This window comes from Heteronotia binoei, chromosome 16 (assembly GCF_032191835.1).
Source record: "Heteronotia binoei isolate CCM8104 ecotype False Entrance Well chromosome 16, APGP_CSIRO_Hbin_v1, whole genome shotgun sequence".
Taxonomy (NCBI): domain Eukaryota; kingdom Metazoa; phylum Chordata; class Lepidosauria; order Squamata; family Gekkonidae; genus Heteronotia; species Heteronotia binoei.
In genome coordinates, this window is record NC_083238.1 from 23,064,426 (window position 1) to 23,082,999 (window position 18,574).

The window sequence follows — 18,574 nt, forward strand, 5'->3', positions numbered from 1 at the left end:
CAGGAACACACAGGAATGTAGTTCCGGCTAGGTTGGCATTGGGGGTATGGCCTGATATGCAAATGAGTCCCTGCTGGGCTTTTTCTACCAAAAAAGCCCTGGTACATAGTTCTGACTTTTATTGACTGATTCAATATAAGGCAGCTTCATGGATTCATGTGAGGTGAGCATTGGTGATCGCCGCAAGCAAGAAAGAGGGAAAGAATCCTCCACATACATAACCAATTCAACCTACCTTATGACAGACTTTTTACGACTTTATTCTGCTTCTAGATACTTTATTCATTCAGACCCCTAGCACTGTATTTATGGACCTTCAAGAAAAGCCAGCTACTACTGACTACATGCAAGTTAGCTGCTCAATTTGAATAATCCTTCCCTCCCCAAAAATACAATGCATTCTGAGAAAGTTAATATCCATCTCAAGAAAACATGAGAAAACCCAGTCAAATGAAAGTAACGGATCTTTGGTAACACTGAAGTCTAACTATAAGCTACTTTACCCCAGCACTACACAAACAAAGCAAAAACAAAACCCATGTTTAATGTTTTGATCTTTTTTATTCAAAAGTTTTCAAAAGAAATAAAACAGAAAAAAAGCTAACAATCTAATCAAATGTACAGTTCAAAAATGTCTTTTGGCATTTTAACAACAAGTTCTAGGAAACAAAATGACAGAGTTTATCTTGAACCGGACAAATAAGTTACCACTGGCAAGGTTGTGGCACTAGTAAAACAAAAATAAAAAATTAACTCTCTTGATCATATAGATATCTCTATGAAAATCTTTTTTTTTTCAATCTGTACAAAAGGTCTTTCTTCATAAATTATTTTTTTTTTATAATTTAATGGCTGTCTACTATGTGATGTTTAAGTAACTGATTTTTTTTTCTTATGTACAGAGGTTACATTTTGCAAATCTTACCCAGATAATGAGTATGGCACTTAGTTCAGACGTTTCTAGCAGCATCTATTCCCTCCTTCTAACCCAATTTTTGTAGCTAATTGAAAAAAATATCAAATAGCAAACAACCCCTTCCCCCCCCCCACTCCCAGAAATATACCAGCTATAGGAAACCATGTTGCAAGACGTCTGAACTTTAACAAAGCAGTAATATTCCAGGGAGCATAGAACCAATAATACCACAACTTTTTATCTTTTTTTTTTTAAAAAAAACAACAAAATACAAAAGAAACAAAAACACATCTCTTATGACTATGTAATTTACTAGAATCTACACTTTTCAGAGCAGCATTGACTTTTGAAACTATGAAATGTCACTGACATCTGTACTTGAATGCTCACATAAAATTTAAAAACTTAAAAAAAAAAAAGTGAAAAGAAAGAATTGCTTCGGCCCTAGCTCCTGAGCTAGGATGATTTGGTCTGTGGAAACAGGGAGGGCCAGCAACCTGTCCCATTACAAAAGGAAAGAAGCCTTGAGGTAGATAACTGATCACACACAGTTGACCAGACAAGTACACAGTTTTTGGAAGACAACTTAATTTACCGTTTGATTTAATATACATGCGTTCATAATAAAAATGAGCTTTAATATAGCAGTGAGTTTATCTAATATGTAAAAAGTACAAATAACAGTGTATTCATGAAATCAGGAATTTCATAGTTTCAAAATTTTTTTTTTAAATCTTTACACTTAACACTTGTAGTGATGATGTAAAGCGTGGCACTGCTTGGATCCAAGTCTTCCTTCATGCTTTTTTTTTTTTTTTCGTTTGTGTGTGTGTCCATACATCAATTAAAAATTATAAAACCTAAATGCAAATGTACAAAAAAAGGCACATTCTTCTAACCGCAAACTGGTCCGGCAAAAATAAAAAATAAAAAGAGTACAGAAGACATAACGGCTGAGACAAATCAGAATTATTGGTTACTGGCTCTTTGTTCTTTGGTAAAGTTACCTTTAAAAAGTGCCAAGTCTTTATTTACCTAATATAGAGAGCTAGTACCCAATCTAGTATGTTTTCTACTTACATCTCAGCTTATGTTTGCAAAGAATTCCTTTAGCTTTTGCCTTATTATTTTTTTTTTTTGCTGTAAAAGCAAATGCTTCTATTTGTTAGGTCTCAGCATAGCATCATTCTAAAGCACTATCATTACAAGAAAGGAAGGACAGAAACATTCGGCAGATTTCCCGCCCCGAACTCCCCTCCCCCACCCTAAAACTAGAACATCAATTAGCTTCTGGAAAAAGGCAAAAAGATCTTCTTTTTTTTTTTTTTACATTGCATCATACAGCAGAGTTTCTAACTATCAGAGGAAAACTATTGGCATAAGGCCTTACAAACGATTTATCCTATTAAAATTTCCCCTAGTCGAAAATGTGTTTCACACAAAACATTTCCCTGCCCACCCCCATCCCAAATCTTGCATTTCACAACCTTACATTACGCGCAAGAGGAAAAAAAAAGTCATTAAAAACACCTACTACACGGTTTAAAAAGCCAGATTTTTTTCAGCGATTTTTAATCCACTACCTCTTAAAAGCCCTAACCCTGCTGTTTTACAAGGCATAATAGACCAGCATCATTTGGTCAAAAAGCATTCTATACCATTAAGTTTGGACTACGTACTGAAACAGCTACAGCATTAAAAGAGTTAAGGCAAATTGGAATTTATAGAAAAAAGGATAAGACACTTCACACTACCTTAAAAGGAAAAAAAAAAACCCAGAAAGCTATGAAAAAACAGACACTACAACGGCAACACTGTGCTATATCGACACTCACACAGCAAGCACAGACCATCAGCATGGATGTTTTACTAGTTTAACTTCAAAAAACAAAAAAAAATCTTACACATTTAAAAAAAAATTAACACAAAATAAAAATAAAAACCAAGAGACAGCTTCTGTCATGCACATGAACATGTCTCCATTGCGATCTGTGCATGGCCAGATTTTTTTTTTTAATTTTATTTTTTTGCGTCATAACACTTGATAAAAATTTTCTTACTAAAATAAACCTGTTTGGGGAGGGGGAAGGGTAAAACAGCTACTAGGATGAATTTAAGGATTTTTTTCTTTTTCTTTATGCACCTTATAGAACTTATAGCAAAAATAGTTTCAGTTGATTTCATTATAAATAACGTTTTCAAGAACCTGTGCAAAACTGTCAATAATTTCTAAAGCACAATTGATCAGTAAAATCCATGATTGTTTCAGCCTTTGCATCCTTCTCTAGGCAAGGTCAACACCACATATCTGAAAAAGAGAGTGAGAGAGAAAAGGATCATACAATTCTATTTTCCTCATTCCTCAGCATCAAGCTGGTGTAGAAGGTCTTCTGTTTATTTAGATATTTATACCTCACTTCTCCCAATGAGCATCTCAAGTAGCACACTGTTCTTAACTCCTGTATCTTACTCTAACAACCACCTTGTGAGGAGGGTAGATGGAGGATCACTTTTAAACCATTCAAAGAACATTACATATACAGTTGAATGTAGAGACCACAGTCTGTGCTTAGAAGCAGCTTTGTACACTTGGTTCTTTTATATTACCGAAACTGCTGCTATGCTTGACATTACTTTGTCCTTTAGCAGTGAATTTCCCACTTGCAAACCCTTTTCTGGTCTTTCATAAAAATGTGCATATTCCACACTAGCACGAGAGTTTTTACTGCTATGTTATTATTGTGTTCCATGGATAGTATGCAGAATTCAACCTATTTCCTTTTCAAATGGTATCACATTTACCTGAAAGGAAGATGAATCTCAATGCAAGGCAATCCCTTTAAAAAAAAAAAAGATACCCATTCACAGCTGTAACTTGTATGTGAATTTAAGATGATCCCATATTTTTCTTGGTGACATTGCTGAGTAAAAAATAGTCTTTCTTTCAGGTAAACAGTGTGAGTTGCTGGCACTGTACCAAATATACTGAGCAGCTACTCAGGATGTCACAGTACAAAAGTTCAAAAATCAAACTAGCTTCACAAAAGGAAAGGTCACCTCATATACCGTTTCTATACATATAATGCCTGGCAGGCTCATTTTGAAATTTATTTTCACATTTACCTCACAGTTACTTGTTTTGTTGATAAGTGTATGGAGAATGATCACTGGACGTCTCTACTGTAACTTGCTGTTGACCACTGGCTTCCTGTAGAACAAAAAAACGTAAGCATGAGACTGGACTAGGAAAAGTGGAGCTAATTCTTGTTTCCAGGCTTTCCTGAAATGATCAATAATGAAGTATGTATTAAATAAATATTACTATGGTGATTTATATGTAAGACACAAGCAACAAAAAATCCTCTCTAATATTTCGCACAAGATTTATTGTGGCAAGATTTATGTATTTAGAAAATGTGTATGCCACTCTCCAGAACTGCCTGAGGCAGTTCACAACAATAAAACAAACCAAGCATAGAATAATAAAACAATCAGAAAAAAAAATGCTAATAAAACAGTCCAACTCCATAATAATGGAAGACACACCAATAAAAACGACCACTAAAGATAAGCTAAGGCTTAAAAGTAGGGATGGACATGAACTGGGAAGATGGAGCTTTGTTTTCGTTTGTAGGGCCACATGAACCACAACCCTTCATGGACCTTCCTATTTACCAAACTGGTTTGTTTTGTGAGGTTTCATGATACGGTAGGGACATTCCACACTGCAGGCTAGAGATGCCAAATTCACAGCTGACTGTCCTCTACTTGCCCTCCACGTTTGGTGAAGACTGGATTTAGGGGGGCTGAGTTACAGTCCCCCAAATAGGTGCCCCCAGGAAAGTTCTCTCATGGGAAATCACAGCCAATTCCATTTCCTCTGTGTCTTTCCTTCTAACTAACACATAGTGCACCTGCTGCTGATGGAAAACAACAACTGCATGTGAACTGGGGGGATATATCAGAACAGGAGCTCTTTTACTGGCAAGAGAGTTCTCTTAAGGCCATCTGGATCTAGCGCTGTGCAAGCATCCTAAAAACACTTTCTTGGGAGTAAGTCGTATTGAATAACGTAGGACTTATTTCTAAATAGACCTGCTTAGAATTGAATTACTCCCTAAACTGTCTTAAGTCAATCTGACTGAATCGCTCCTCAGTATGCAGAAGACTTTCTCTGCTCAGCTGATGCTTACCAATCAGGTTGCTTGGAACAGCCTGTCACTCAAGGCTCTCTGGCTTCTGTGAAGAATTAACCCCTCTCAGTCCTTCAGCTATTTGTTCAGCGCTTCTGAGCTTCTTAAAAGTACAGCCCGTCACCCCAGTGCTGCCTGCCGAGCTTTTGAGGGCCACTACTGGTGTTTCCAGGGCTGCAGAAGTTCATCCAGCCCCCCCTCCCCAACACTGCTTTGACAATTGTAACTGATCAGTGCCAGTGTTTCTGCCACAGGCACTGCTGACATGTCCCACCACAAAATGTCTGAACCTCAGAAAACCATGTGTAGGGTTGTGGGAGGGTCGTTGAGGCAAAGTTACAGGGACCACAAACCAAGACGCATGTGATTTTAGTTGCAAATTTAGGGTCCCGGGAAGGTTTGTGCCCATCCCTACTTAAAAGCATCTAATAGAGCATTCTAAAATGATATTAAATCAGGCTATGAACAAACTGTAAAACAACTAAAAAAGAAAGATGTAACCCCTTAGTTTAAAAAGCTAGGTAAAGGGAAATGTTTAAGTCTGATGCTTGAAAGAAAGAAAAGCAGGCATCAAGCAAGCCTCAAGAGGAAGAGCATTCCAAAGGCAAGGTGCTACCACTGAAAAAGCCATTTCTTTGGTTACTAACTGCCTTAACTCTGGATGCAGGAGCAGAGTGCAGGGTTTGAGAGGAGACTCTCAATATGGGAAGAAGGGCTCCTTCACATATCCCAGTATAAAGCCATTTAGGGCCTTAAAGGCAAGAATCAGCACTTTGAATTGTGCCTGGAAACAAATGTGCAGCATATGTAGATCTCTTAGTACAGGGAAGATACAATCCACGTATCCAGCCTCAGAACAGTCATATTCTTGACCAACAGAAGTTTCCAAACAGTCTTCAAAGACAGCATCACATTGAGTATGTGACAGTAATTTAACCTGGATGCTACCGGAGCATGGATGCACTGGTACGCATTTCTGGCTGGCTTGGCATCAGGGGGTGTTGCCTATATGCAAATGAGTTCCTGTTGTGCTTTTTCTACACAAAAAAGCCCTGTGTGAAACAATGGTGATGTCAGGGTGTGTGGCCTAATATGCAAATGAATTCCTGCTGGGTTTTTTCTACAAAAATTAAAAAGCCCGGGGTAGCTGCCATATCACGGAAGAAAAAAAGGTAAAGGTAGTCCCCTGTGCAAGCACCGGTCGTTTCCGACTCTGGAGTGACATGGCATCATGACGTTTTCATGGCAGATTTTTTACGGGGTGATTTGCCGTTGCCTTCCACAGTCATCTACACTTCCCCCCCAGCAAGCTGGGTACTTATTTTACTGACCTCGAAAGAATGGAAGCCTGAGTCAACCTTGATCCGGCTACCTGAACCCAGCTTCTGCCAGAATTGAACTCAGGACATGAGCAAAGGAGCTTGGGACTGCAATACTGCAACTTACCACTCTGCACCACGGGGCTCTTACATCAGCTGAAGCTGATGCCAAATGCCACAGAGGAGACCTGAGCTTCCAACCACAGAACAGAATTCAGCAGCACCCCAAAACTACAAACCTGTTACTTTATGGGGAATGCAATGCCTTGCAGGACAGGCTGACTCCTTAGATCTCAAGTGGCGTTGTCACTAAGCAACAGCCTGGGTTCCAGTTTACTTCCCCTCATCCATTCCATTACCTTTTCCAGGAACCTATTCAGGACTCCCACAGACCCACCTGGCTCAGGGGTTAAGGAGAAACAGTGCTGGGTGTCTTCCACATATTGATGGCAACTCACTCAAAATCTCTGAATTCTCTCTCCCAGTAGTCTCATGCATATGTTAAACAGCAGAAGGAAGAGGAGGGGAAGAAATAGACCCACATGGGACCCCTCAGAATGAATGACACAGGGAAAAGTAGCATTCCACAACACTTCCGTGGAATAAGTCAGCCAAATAAACAACTGGAGCAGAGCATGGTCTCTCCCCCTCTCAGCCATGACAGCTTCTTCAGATTAATACCATGGTCAATGGTATCAAAAGCTGACAGGCACAAAAGAGTCAACAGGGGCGCACTTCCTTGTCACTCTCCTTAGGAAGATCATCGGTCAGGGTTACCAAGACCATTTTCATCCCAAACCAGATAAATAGATAGAAGAAATGGCTCTAGACAATGTTTCCTCCAAGACTGGGGAAGAAAGGTTGAAACGCTTGGGACTCTTTAGCTTGGAGAAACATCGACTGCGGGGTAACATGATAGAGGTTTACAAGATAATGCATGGGATGGAGAAAGTAGAGAAAGAAGTACTTTTCTCCCTTTCTCACAATACAAGAACTCGTGGGCATTCGATGAAATTGCTGAGCAGCCAGGTTAAAACGGATAAAAGGAAGTACTTCTTCACCCAAAGGGTGATTAACATGTGGAATTCACTGCCACAGGAGGTGGTGACGGCCACAAGCATAGCCACTTTCAAGAGGGGTTTAGATAAAAATATGGAGCAGAGGTCCATCAGTGGCTATTAGCCACAGTGTGTGTGTATGTATAAATTTTTTTGCCACTGTGTGACACAGAGTGTTGGACTGGATGGGCCATTGGCCTGATCCAACATGGCTTCTCTTATGTTCTTATGTACTGCCTGAAACTCCATAGCCACCACTTGCTCAAGTAATTTGCCCAAGGAAACACCAGCCACCAAACAGAAATTATTTATGTCATTTGGGCTCAGGCTGAGAAATTTCACAACCACTTCTTTTAAAGCAGCTGGAACTATATTTTCCCTCAGGTAAGTGTTTATTACCTCCTGGGCCCACTATATCATCCAGCCATTAGAGGCAAGGGTTGAATCTAGATGTGTGGCTCGTCACAGCTTGTCTAAGTTACCAACTGTGAGTGTACAGAGGGTAAATGTCTCTGGGATTCATAATTTTGTCAATAGGACTGTCTCATTTCATCATACAAAACTGCCGCCCTGCTTAATAACAAAGTGGGAGGCTCATATCAATTACGACAGCAGCAAAACCAGGTCAGACCTGTAAACAAGGTAGGAGTTTCTACATATTCTGGGGAGTTGTAGAACATATGAGTTTGTAAATTAAACTTTGCTCCCTCCCCCCCCCCCCCCCCCCCCGCAAAATATGTCCTGATGAACACGTTCCAGAAGCATGGAGTACTGAGAATCAAACAAAAAAGAATTAGAGGGATCTATATGGAAATCTAACCTAACTGTGACTTGATCCATAACCTTAACCCAGTGCCTATGGGCCCATTCACTATAATGATTCCCATAGGCTATAAAGGAGATTGGAAAAACATCAAAACTTTCTCCCTTCAACACTATACCTTTCAGTATGATATGTAAGCTACTTCTAACCCACCTCTAAGCCTAACCGTACCTTGAACTCTAACCAAACTGAAACTCGATCCATAACCCTAACCCTATGGGCCCATTCACTAAAATAATTCCCATAGGCTGTAATGGAGAATGGAAAAACATCAAAAACTTCCCCCATCAACACTATACCTTTCAGTATGATATGTAAGCTTATTCTAACCTGATTCTAAACCTAACTGTACCTCGAACCCTAACCTAGGTGACTCGATCTGTAACCCTAACTCTATGGTCCCATTCACTGTAATGATTCCCATAGGCAATAATGGAGAATGGAAAAGCATCCAAGACTTTTTCCGATCAACGCTATATATTTCAGTATGATATGTAAGTTATCTTTATACTAACCCTAAAGCTAAGCATAACGCTAAACCAAACCTAACTGTGACACGCACCATAACCTTAAACCTTACCCTAACCCTATGGGCCCATTCACTGAAATGATTCCCACAGTAAAGTCCCGAGAACTTCCAGACTCCTGGAGGGAGAAGAGTGTCTGTTTCCAAATTGTTTATTGCCTCCTTCCATGACTCCTTGCAGCTTGTAATATACCTAAATAGTAAAGTGGGTGGTCTGTGACAATCAGAAGAGCAGGAGAATGGGCCTACCGACAAACAAAGAGGAAAGTGTTTGCATACGGAGTAGGCGGGCCCTGAATAAGTAAAAAAAATACTATTTTCCCCAGGCAGGGTGAAAAGGTATCCACAAAATGGGCAGGGAAAAGGGCTAAGCGTGCTGTTGTCATGGCATACTGTCAGCATGAGAGCAGAGCAGAGGTGATCTTTTGTCTCTGCTTAGTGCCAACTGAGACAAATAGAAGAAAGGAACTCTCCTAATGGTAACAGCAAGCTTACAACTTAATGAGGGCAGGAAAATTGCACTGTAGAACTCAGATGAAGGCCTAGGTGAGGAGAAAGGTTACCTAACCAAACCATCAAACTGAGTGAGATAATAGAGTTTCTCTGAAAGGGCTGAAATTCTGAGCATCAGGATTTAAAGAGGCAGGTTTCCATGCTGCAGCTTGTGAAATAGTTCCCTGCCTATACAAGCCTGTACCCACAGAAATACTGCAAGATTTGGTTGTGGATTGTTCCACCTATTTTTTTAGTCTTACCTTTCTTCCAAAGACCCTAATGTAGTATTTTCTACCTACAAAATTACTTAACCTAATCTGCGATGTTATTTTTGGCAATGTCAATAACATATGAATGATGTTATGAATGGCCCAGTCATGATGATATTATTTGATTCCATTTGCCAGCTGGAAATGCTGTGAACTGTTCTTGTCTCCTGTTTGTAACTATGAGGTTAACTGTTTTAATGATTGCTTTATTCATTTTAATGCTCTTGTTTTAACTGTTTAATTATGTTGTAATCTGCCCCCGAGCCTGTTCATGGGGTTGGGCAGAATATAAATCTCCTAAATAAATAAATAAATAAAATGACGAAATCAATCATTTTTGGACAAGAAACACTCCCCCCCTTGAACATATTTCTTTATACGCACCTCAACTGGAACACCGGCTGTCTGAACGTGGGTGTACTGGGGAATATAGGCTCCTTGCATAGCTGTTGTGGCAGGCATGTACTACAAAGGAAGATAATATATTTAGGAAAAATTAAACTTTAATATGAACAATGGAGTCTTGGAAACATACTGGGAGCTAAGAAAATACTCATTTTATACCTATAACCAAAGCAAACTTTGTAATTTTTCCTAGTATGTAAAAAGCATTAGAACATTTTAAAGGGCCCTCAAGTATGCTTCTTACAACCAGGAGGCAAGATGTTCTCTACTTTATTCGCATTTGGCCTCATCAGTTCTTGCCCCCATCACAGGAACACGCACATTAAAAGAAATTCAGAAACCTACATGTCAAATGGTGGATGCCCTCCTGAATGCTGTGTACACTCAAGTGTTAGTGTCACTAGCTATGGAAGTGCAGATAACTTGTTTTGGAAGGAAAAGACCCTTGCATCCAAGCCTTTCTCCCTTCTATTTGGATAAAGGAGAAAATAGCAGCTGGATTCAGTTTCTGAACTTCAGACACGTGATTGACAGGGGCATGTTCTCTGTACACTTAAAAAAAAAAAAAGATTTACCGCTGGTATTTAACACCAGACCGACTAGCGAAAATATATCCCAGCTACTCCAACAAATGTTGGAAATGTAAAAAGACTAAAGGTTCATTATTTCACATTTGGTGGAACTGTGAGATTGCCAAAAAATATTGGGTGTCAATTAATATGTGGATCCAAAAGATTCTAAAAATTAAGATTCGTCACTCCCCTGAACTATTTCTTTTAAATATCTGTAGAGAGAATCTTCCACCAAAAACGATTAAGGTATTAATGTATATTGTGACTGTTGCTAGATTATTATTTGCTAAATATTGGAAGACGCCTCAAATCCCTTCTAGAGAAGAATTTATTGTCAAACTTATGGAGGCGGTGGAGTCGGACCTAATGACGACAAGGTTACGTGAAGGCAACTTTCAAAAATGTAAAGAGACTTGGGAACCAATATATTGTTGGGTAAAAAGTAAAGGATTAATATGGGAACAATAGGACATTATAAATGAATCTCTGTTCGTACCCGGGATTTTTGGGAGTATGTTTGTGGGGTGGAGGAAGATTGGGTGTGTATTACATGTATTGGTATGTATTTGTGTTTTTATTTGTTGTACTGTATTTGCACTTGGGTGTAATAAACTTATAAAACACACACACACACACACACACACAAAAAAAGAACAAAACCTGTATCCCTAGTAAATAAACAAAGAGGGAGAACATTTTGCACAGAACAATTGATTTCTAATAAATTTACTGTCCCAGTAATTGTACAAATGAGAGATCAAGCCAACAGTATACATGTTTCTTAAGAGGTAAAGTCAGTGACTTTGGTACTATTAGGCTTTATGAGAAGCGTCACATACTGTTCCAGTACTGCCCAATGAAAGGTGACTCATCTGCTGTGTCAGGGGACTTATCATAGACGCGGGCTGCAAGGACATGGTGTGGTCCATGGAAGGAGTTAATACAGCACCCTACAAAGGAAAGAAAAAGTTTTAAGAGTGAAACTATAATGATCCCAAACCTAGGGCCAGCCGCCACTGGGCAAACTAGGCAATTGCCTAGGGTGCTGGCCTTCTTGGGGCGCTAAACTGGGCACCCCTCATGCAACTCGGTGACATTATCAGAGCAGAGGAGCACCAGAAGCTAGCCTTGCGTAGGGTGCCAGACAGTCTAGGGCTGGCCCTGCCCAAACCATTTATCTTGGCTTACATATTCTAACATGGATCCTTCTTCTTCCAGTTTGGTGTAGTGGTTAAGTGTGCGGACTCTTATCTGGGAGAACCGGGTTTGATTCCCCACTCCTCCACTTGCACCTGCTGGAATGGCCTTGGGTCAGCCGTAGCTCTGTCAGAGGTTGTCCTTGAAAGGGCAGCCGCTGTGAGAGCCCTCTCCAGCCCCACCCACCTCACAGGGTGTCTGTTGTGGGGGAGGAAGGTAAAGGAGGTTGTGAGCCACTCTGAGACTCTTCGGAGTGGAGGGCGGGATATAAATCCAATATCTTCATCTACCTCACAGGGTGTCTGTTGTGGGGGAGGAAGATAAAGGAGATTGTGAGCCGCTCTGAGACTCTTCGGAGTGGAGGGCGGGATATAAATCCAATGTCGTCGTCTTCTTTTTTTTTTGTGGCAAGGTCTAGTACAACTGAAACTCTTACTTGAGCAAAACAGAACTGGACACATCCCTTTAGATAGTCTCAAACCCGTATCTCCCACTAAGATCCAGTGGTGGTCAGGGAAGTCCTGTGTAACAGTAACGACTACACCTATACAGCCATTTTAGTTTCCAAATGTTTGACTGGTCTATCTAATACTATTATTTAAAAAAAAAAATTCAACATGATGTACAAATGAAAGCAGGTATCTGGAGAAGGGGCATATACATTCCCATAATAAATAAAACATGCGAACTTACAGGATGCTGCATTATATAGGGCTGAGGTTGCATCCAAGAAGGGCTCTGCACCTAGATAATAAAAGAAGTTTGCATTTCTTTTAAAGCAAGATTCACTCTAGCATAGTTCTGCAGCAAGGTTTGCAGGAAATTCTGATCTTGAACTATGCCTGCGGGGGCTCCCCCTGTAGGCTACAGAAGACAAGAAAGTCCTAGATGAACTCACGGTGTAATCTTGCTGAGTTCCTTTCTATAATTACTAGTGCAACCATTCAAATGATTATTTTGCACACAATTTAGATTGATGACAAATTCTTCCAAAAATTCTGAGGCGGAGGAATAGAAAAGGGGGGGAAGCCTCAGAGGTACTGCCTGTGTTGGCTCCAGTTCCTCAAATTCACTTTAGGAAGAGCTAGGATGAAAGAACTGATCAGTCTGACATTCCTTTGTACTCAGCATACCATGAGCTGAATACCGACAATTCTAATATGACGTCACAAAGAGAGCATGGGAACAGGATGCGATCTTCTCTGTGTGCTTTTCTCAGAGAGCAAAAAGAGGGAGTGGTTCTGTTAAGTGGGAACATCTGTTTCCTCTTTCTTAGACCGACTGAGATTTAGGTTATCAGACATTGAGTCCTGCTAAAATGCCCAACTTTGATGACAGGTTAACTTCAGTCTCATAAATATACTCAACATTTATTTGGTCTTGACTGGAGGGAAACTCTGGTTCAAAGGAACAGGCAGTACCGCTGTTTCAACGCGAGACTGTTGTGAAAACTACAGTTGGAAGAGACTGGGGGAAAGTATTTCTCAGGTTCAATGATAAGCTGACAGAAATTTTGGAAAAATGGAAAAGAATCTGTTCTGAATGTTACTTTCTCAAGAGTAAACTAACAGAGCACAGTAAAAACTTCACAGCAGGACGCATTGGATTTTTTTTAATGACTAGGATAGTAACTGCACAGACACGTGGGTCAATAACATTTGCTTTAAATAAATTACAAGCAAGTTCCTATAATATGCACCCCACATTTCACCCCCTTCCACATGATAGTAAGATACAGCAGCTTAGCTGTGGCAACTGGCAAAGAGAGAGGGAAACTCTCCCTTTCTTTGCCTTCTTCCTCTCTGTATTTATCTATCTTGTTTTTTTCTCATTCCCCATGACCTGACTGTTGTTGCTGCCATATCCCCAGGAGTTTTTAGAGGGGTTTGCAATCACTCCTGCTTGTTGACCCAATGGAACTAGCAGGCAAGTAGAGCCAATCAGCTGCAGAATTCTGACTGCCAACCAAGCGGCCCATTCTTAGGAGATCTCCCAGCATGACAGCCATGAGGATTGGCATGAGGAACACAGCCGCCAAAGGCCTCCCAAGAGCAGATTCCCATGCAGACTGCTCACCTGGGAGATCTGTCATCTCCCTGGACCAGGAAGCCAACAGATTCAGCCGTAGGTTAGACAGAAGAGATTCTAGGGGTGACTTCAGTCTACATGAGACTTACAGGCTACTCGTGTTCCCTGTTGCTGTCAGTTGTTTAGGAAGAAGAACCCTCTCAAACAACTGTTTCTTACCATGCTCGAGTGGTGATCCAACCAGCATGGGACAGAAGGAACCTTCTACAAGGCATGTAAGTAGTAAGGAGAGCCAGTTTGGTGTAGTGGTGAAGTGTGTGGACTCTTATCTGGGAGAGCCGGGTTTGATTCCCCACTCCTCCACTTGCACCTGCTGGAATGGCCTTGGGTCAGCCAGAGCTCTGGCAGAGGTTGTCCTTGAAAGGGCAGCTGCTGTGAGAGCCCTCTCCAGCCCCACCCACCCCACAGGGTGTCTGTTGTGAGGGAGGAAGGGAAAGGAGATTGTGAGCCGCTCTGAGACTCTTCGGAGTGGAGGGCGGGATATAAATCCAATATCTTCATCTACCTCACAGGGTGTCTGTTGTGGGGGAGGAAGGTAAAGGAGATTGTGAGCCACTCTGAGACTCTTCGGAGTGGAGGGCGGGATATAAATCCAATATCTTCTTCTTCTACAGGCAACAGTCAGAACGAGTTCATCTCTGAGGTAGCAGAGGGAGAAGGGTTGCACAGACTTTTCCATCTGTAGGCCCAGCCTACAGTTATTCAAGATAACAGATATTCAAGAGGCCTGAAGCTTGAACACCAGAAACTGTGGTTTCTCTGAAGCTAGGGTTTTTCCACAGTAGCATGAGGTCAAACTCTGTGTGGAACGCTAGTGGCCTGTGGCAGTTTTTTTTTTTTTAAAGTTTGGTTTTGTTGTTGTCTTTCAGGGTACCTTGTCTGCCATTATTCACATTCTCAGCAAGGAACCTGCAGTTTCCTTGATGGTTTTACTGTTAAACATAAGCAACAGTTTGCACCGGATGATGCTCCCTGCATCAATTTCTGTGCTACATTTGGCCACAAATGCTTTTAATTCACACTAAGACCTAGAAGAATCTGAGTTCTTACTTTTCTACATTTAGGGTGGATCCAGACTAAAACGACTGTCCGTGGAATGGAAATTCCCTGCCCACCCCACTCCCACTGCAGCTCTCTGACCTTCAAGGGCTGCTCCTATGGGGGAAAAAACTAGATCTCCCCAAAACTGCAACACCATTTTAGAGCTTAAAAAAAACCTTTTCAAAACACTGTGGGGTCATGATCCTGCTGGAGACCATGGTGTGCATGGGTGTGTGTGTTTGGGAGGCTCTTATCTTCTCACCCCATGTTGTTCTTAAGAGCCAAAACTGCTGGGTTTCTGCTCTTGAAAATGGTGCCAGGAGAGGAAGCTCCTCACCTTTCCACAGCACAGTTCCCAGGAGGATCAGCCCCCTGCAACATTTTAAGGTTTTATTTAAAACAAAAAAAACAAAATAAAATCAAACACTAGAATGGTCTCTTGTCCATGCGGCAGACTCAAGGATGCAGTATACTCTAGTTTATCCCTGGGAGAAAGGAGAACCTGAGGAATGATAATAGGCAGATAGAAATGGGACAAAATTTCTATTAATGTAGACTAGATTGTGATAATTCAACGTCAACAACCAGATGCAAATATCTTATCATTTATTTGCTTACTTTAAAATACAGACCTGGTATGTAGAAACCGGAGAAGCAATATATGGTGTGATGGATGTCTGAGTGATCATTCTGTTTGTTGCAATACTGTAGGGTGAAGGATAAAATCTAGGGGGGAAAGACCCAAACACCTTCATTAATTCTTCAATAATGTACCCTCAGAAGAGTTTGTATTTGTTAGATGTCTGCCAGTACATACCCATTTTGTAAAGCAGCTGTAGTTGGATCATAAGTGAGTGTCATCCCAGCCTTTAGGAGAGGAAGGAAAGCACACAAATCAACAAGAAGGATTACCACCAACCACCACCAAAACATCATCATCGGCTCCATTTATCTTCTATAGTCAAAGCTGCTACAGTGCTGGTACAATTTTATACTCTGTAAAATTTTGTTAGCATAATACACAGTGAGCAGTCCATTTCCCTTCTTAATTGGAAATTATGGCAGCGGTGCTTTTGCATAGCAAGGCTTTTACTGTTCAGTACAATGCCAGGAACAGTTATGTAGTCTAATCTCTGTTATGAACCCCTACAGGATAAATAGCTGATGTTCGCATTTCCTCCATTATGTCTGAGGTCTAAGACAATACTTGACACAGCTCACAGTCTTATCTTAGGCCTCAGGTAGGGTATGGAGAAGATACCCCTTAGAGCCCAATTCTGACTTGCGATATTGTGGGGTTCTTGTAGTAGACTCCAGGCCTCTGGTGCGTCACCAATCAGAAAGTGACATCAATGGCTGAGCTGTGGCCAGCACCTCTAAACTGATGGCAAGGGACAGAACCTGCCCACTGCTCCCTTTTGCCAGTGACCGTCCAGGGGCAATATGGCATCCACATTCATCCAGGAGAGCTCAACCCCTTTCACTCCTGCAGCACAGGTAAGCATGTTGTCTGTCCTCAGACAAAGGAGAAAGAGGATTCTGGATGCCAAATTGTCCCCAGACAGCAGCCTGATTAGCCTAGATTAGCTGTGAGCTCATCCGAGCTCATCCACTCAAGCAGGGCTGGCTATAGTCAGTACCTGGATGGTAAACTGCCAAGGAAGTCCAGAGTTGCTAAGCAAAGGCATGCCATGGCAAATCACCTCTGCAAATCTTTTGCCTTGAAAACCCCATGAGAAGTCGCCATAAGTCAATCGTGACTTGACAACACTATTATTATTGTTGCTGTTGTTGTTCAGCATAAACACGTACACACAACTACAAGCAAGAACAGAATCAAAACATTCACACAAAAAATTACATTTCAGCTGTAAAACTGTAATGAACACAAGAATGCCTTATTTATTTAAGCAGTATTAATATGTACTGCCGTGTTTACATTATTATATTGAGTGGCTTGAAAAACTGTAAGATCCTATTACACAACATGCAAAATGCCAACACAGGGACCACTTAGTGCAACTATTATTTTAAGTGCTCATCATCATTACACACCCACATTGAAGGTTGAAAGGAGGACTTACAAGTCTCACCTCGCCTTCCCGGTGCCAGGCTCGTCCATTCTGTATATACTTGTTCTGATTCTGTCTCTTTTTTTGCCCTCCATCTGCAAACTTGCACAACAAAGGTTCCGCGGGAGCTTAAAAAAAAACAACCAAGCCAAACCCCGTTCGAGTGAGTCTATGCAACTTCCAAACAATCCATAATTTTAAAAAATTCTGCTCACCACATTGACAGATATTATCCTCTTTAAATATTTGCTCCACGGATCATTTAACTTGGAAACTACATTGATGCCCAACTTGGTACATGGATTTTCTTTTTTTACAGAATGTCACAGCCTTGGAAAATCCAGGCTGAAAAGGATTATTCAGAACTGAGTGAGTGATAGGCTTGCAAGGTCAGGTTCATTTGGAGGATTTGGTCAATACGGTGGTTTTCATAGGGTAGGAGCTTAGATACATTCTCACACTGCAAGGACTTCCTTATTCATTTCCAGACAGGCCAGCACTACACTGACAGGAGGATGCTTCTGCACAGCTGAAATGCTCACTGAAGTTCTTTGGAAAATTTGCTTGCAAAGGAATGTACTGGAGCCCTACAGAGATGTGGATCTGAGGCACTGTAGAGTGCTGAGTCAAGGGCAACATTCTGATTGAGAAGTGAGCAGGGAAATGAATTTCCGGGAGCGGAAAGCACACTTCCTTCCTACTTATGCTTATAGCTCTAGACATATTTGTAAGCTGCTTCATAGATTTAAAATACTTCTGTCCTGTCCATCTGATTGGAAACATCGGCAGAACAACTAAAGGTAAAGGTGCAAGCACCAGTCGTTTCCAACTCTGGGGTGACATTGTTTTCACAACGTTTTCATGGCAGACTTTTTTTTTTTTTTACGGGGTGGTTTGCCATTGCCTTCCCCAGTCATCTATACTTCACCCCCAGCAAGCTGGGTACTCATTTTACCAACCTTGGAAGGATGGAAGGCTGAGTCAACCTTGAGCCGGCTACCTGAACCCAGCTTCTGCTGGGATTGAACTCAGTCCATGAGCAGAACTTGGACTGCAATGCTGCAGTTTACCACTCTGTGCCACGGGATTCTTGCAGAACAACTAATGGCCAGTAAAAACTACACTCAGTGCAAATAAAATGTAAAGAAAAAAAATCAACAGAAAAATAACAAACTACAACCTAACCACAGTGGAAGCATTAAACTAAGATCAAGTTACAGTGATCTCACAAGTCTTCTGCAAGGACTACATATTCACTGCTTCTCCAAAGGCAAACAGAAAGAAGGCCAGGTGGACTTCCCCTGAAAGGGCAGTCCATAGCACCACCACCCAAAAAACCCTCAAGGACAAAAAGCAAGACCTTGGATATTGATCTAAGTTAAGCTGATGTTTTCTCATCACTCAGTTTCTGGGCACTTTTTGACAAGTAGCTGACAAGCGACTTCACTGAAAAATAAATGTGAAGCGGGGATATGGGGCTCACCTTATAGCGGCTGGCCTCCTTTCTCCATGGTCTGGGACAGAGGGTGGCACTTTGGGGGGGGGGAATTGTCCCAGTGGCACTCATTAGAATGTGGTGCGCTGCACAGATCAGTTCTTT

General features: G+C 41.3%; 1 protein-coding gene across 7 annotated transcripts in view; it reads right to left on the bottom strand.

The window, feature by feature from the left end:
- Window positions 1–541: 541 nt before the first annotated feature.
- The window catches only part of RBMS1 (RNA binding motif single stranded interacting protein 1), a 219,116-nt gene continuing 201,083 nt past the window's right edge, over window positions 542–18,574 (bottom strand). For 3 of the 7 annotated variants that reach the window (XM_060257367.1, XM_060257370.1, XM_060257368.1), the window contains exons 7-14: window positions 16,996–17,102; window positions 15,720–15,769; window positions 15,535–15,628; window positions 12,467–12,517; window positions 11,416–11,526; window positions 9,984–10,064; window positions 4,040–4,124; window positions 542–3,224 (exon numbers count right to left, since the gene is read on the bottom strand). In XM_060257367.1, coding sequence (XP_060113350.1) covers window positions 4,047–4,124; window positions 9,984–10,064; window positions 11,416–11,526; window positions 12,467–12,517; window positions 15,535–15,628; window positions 15,720–15,769; window positions 16,996–17,102 — 572 coding nt within the window. In that variant the 3' untranslated portion in view covers window positions 542–3,224; window positions 4,040–4,046. Of the gene's footprint in view, window positions 3,225–4,039; window positions 4,125–9,983; window positions 10,065–10,349; window positions 10,473–11,415; window positions 11,527–12,466; window positions 12,518–15,534; window positions 15,629–15,719; window positions 15,770–16,986; window positions 17,103–18,574 lie in introns of those variants that run through there. The other 4 variants (XM_060257366.1, XM_060257369.1, XM_060257365.1 and 1 more) reach the window with 2 other exon arrangements.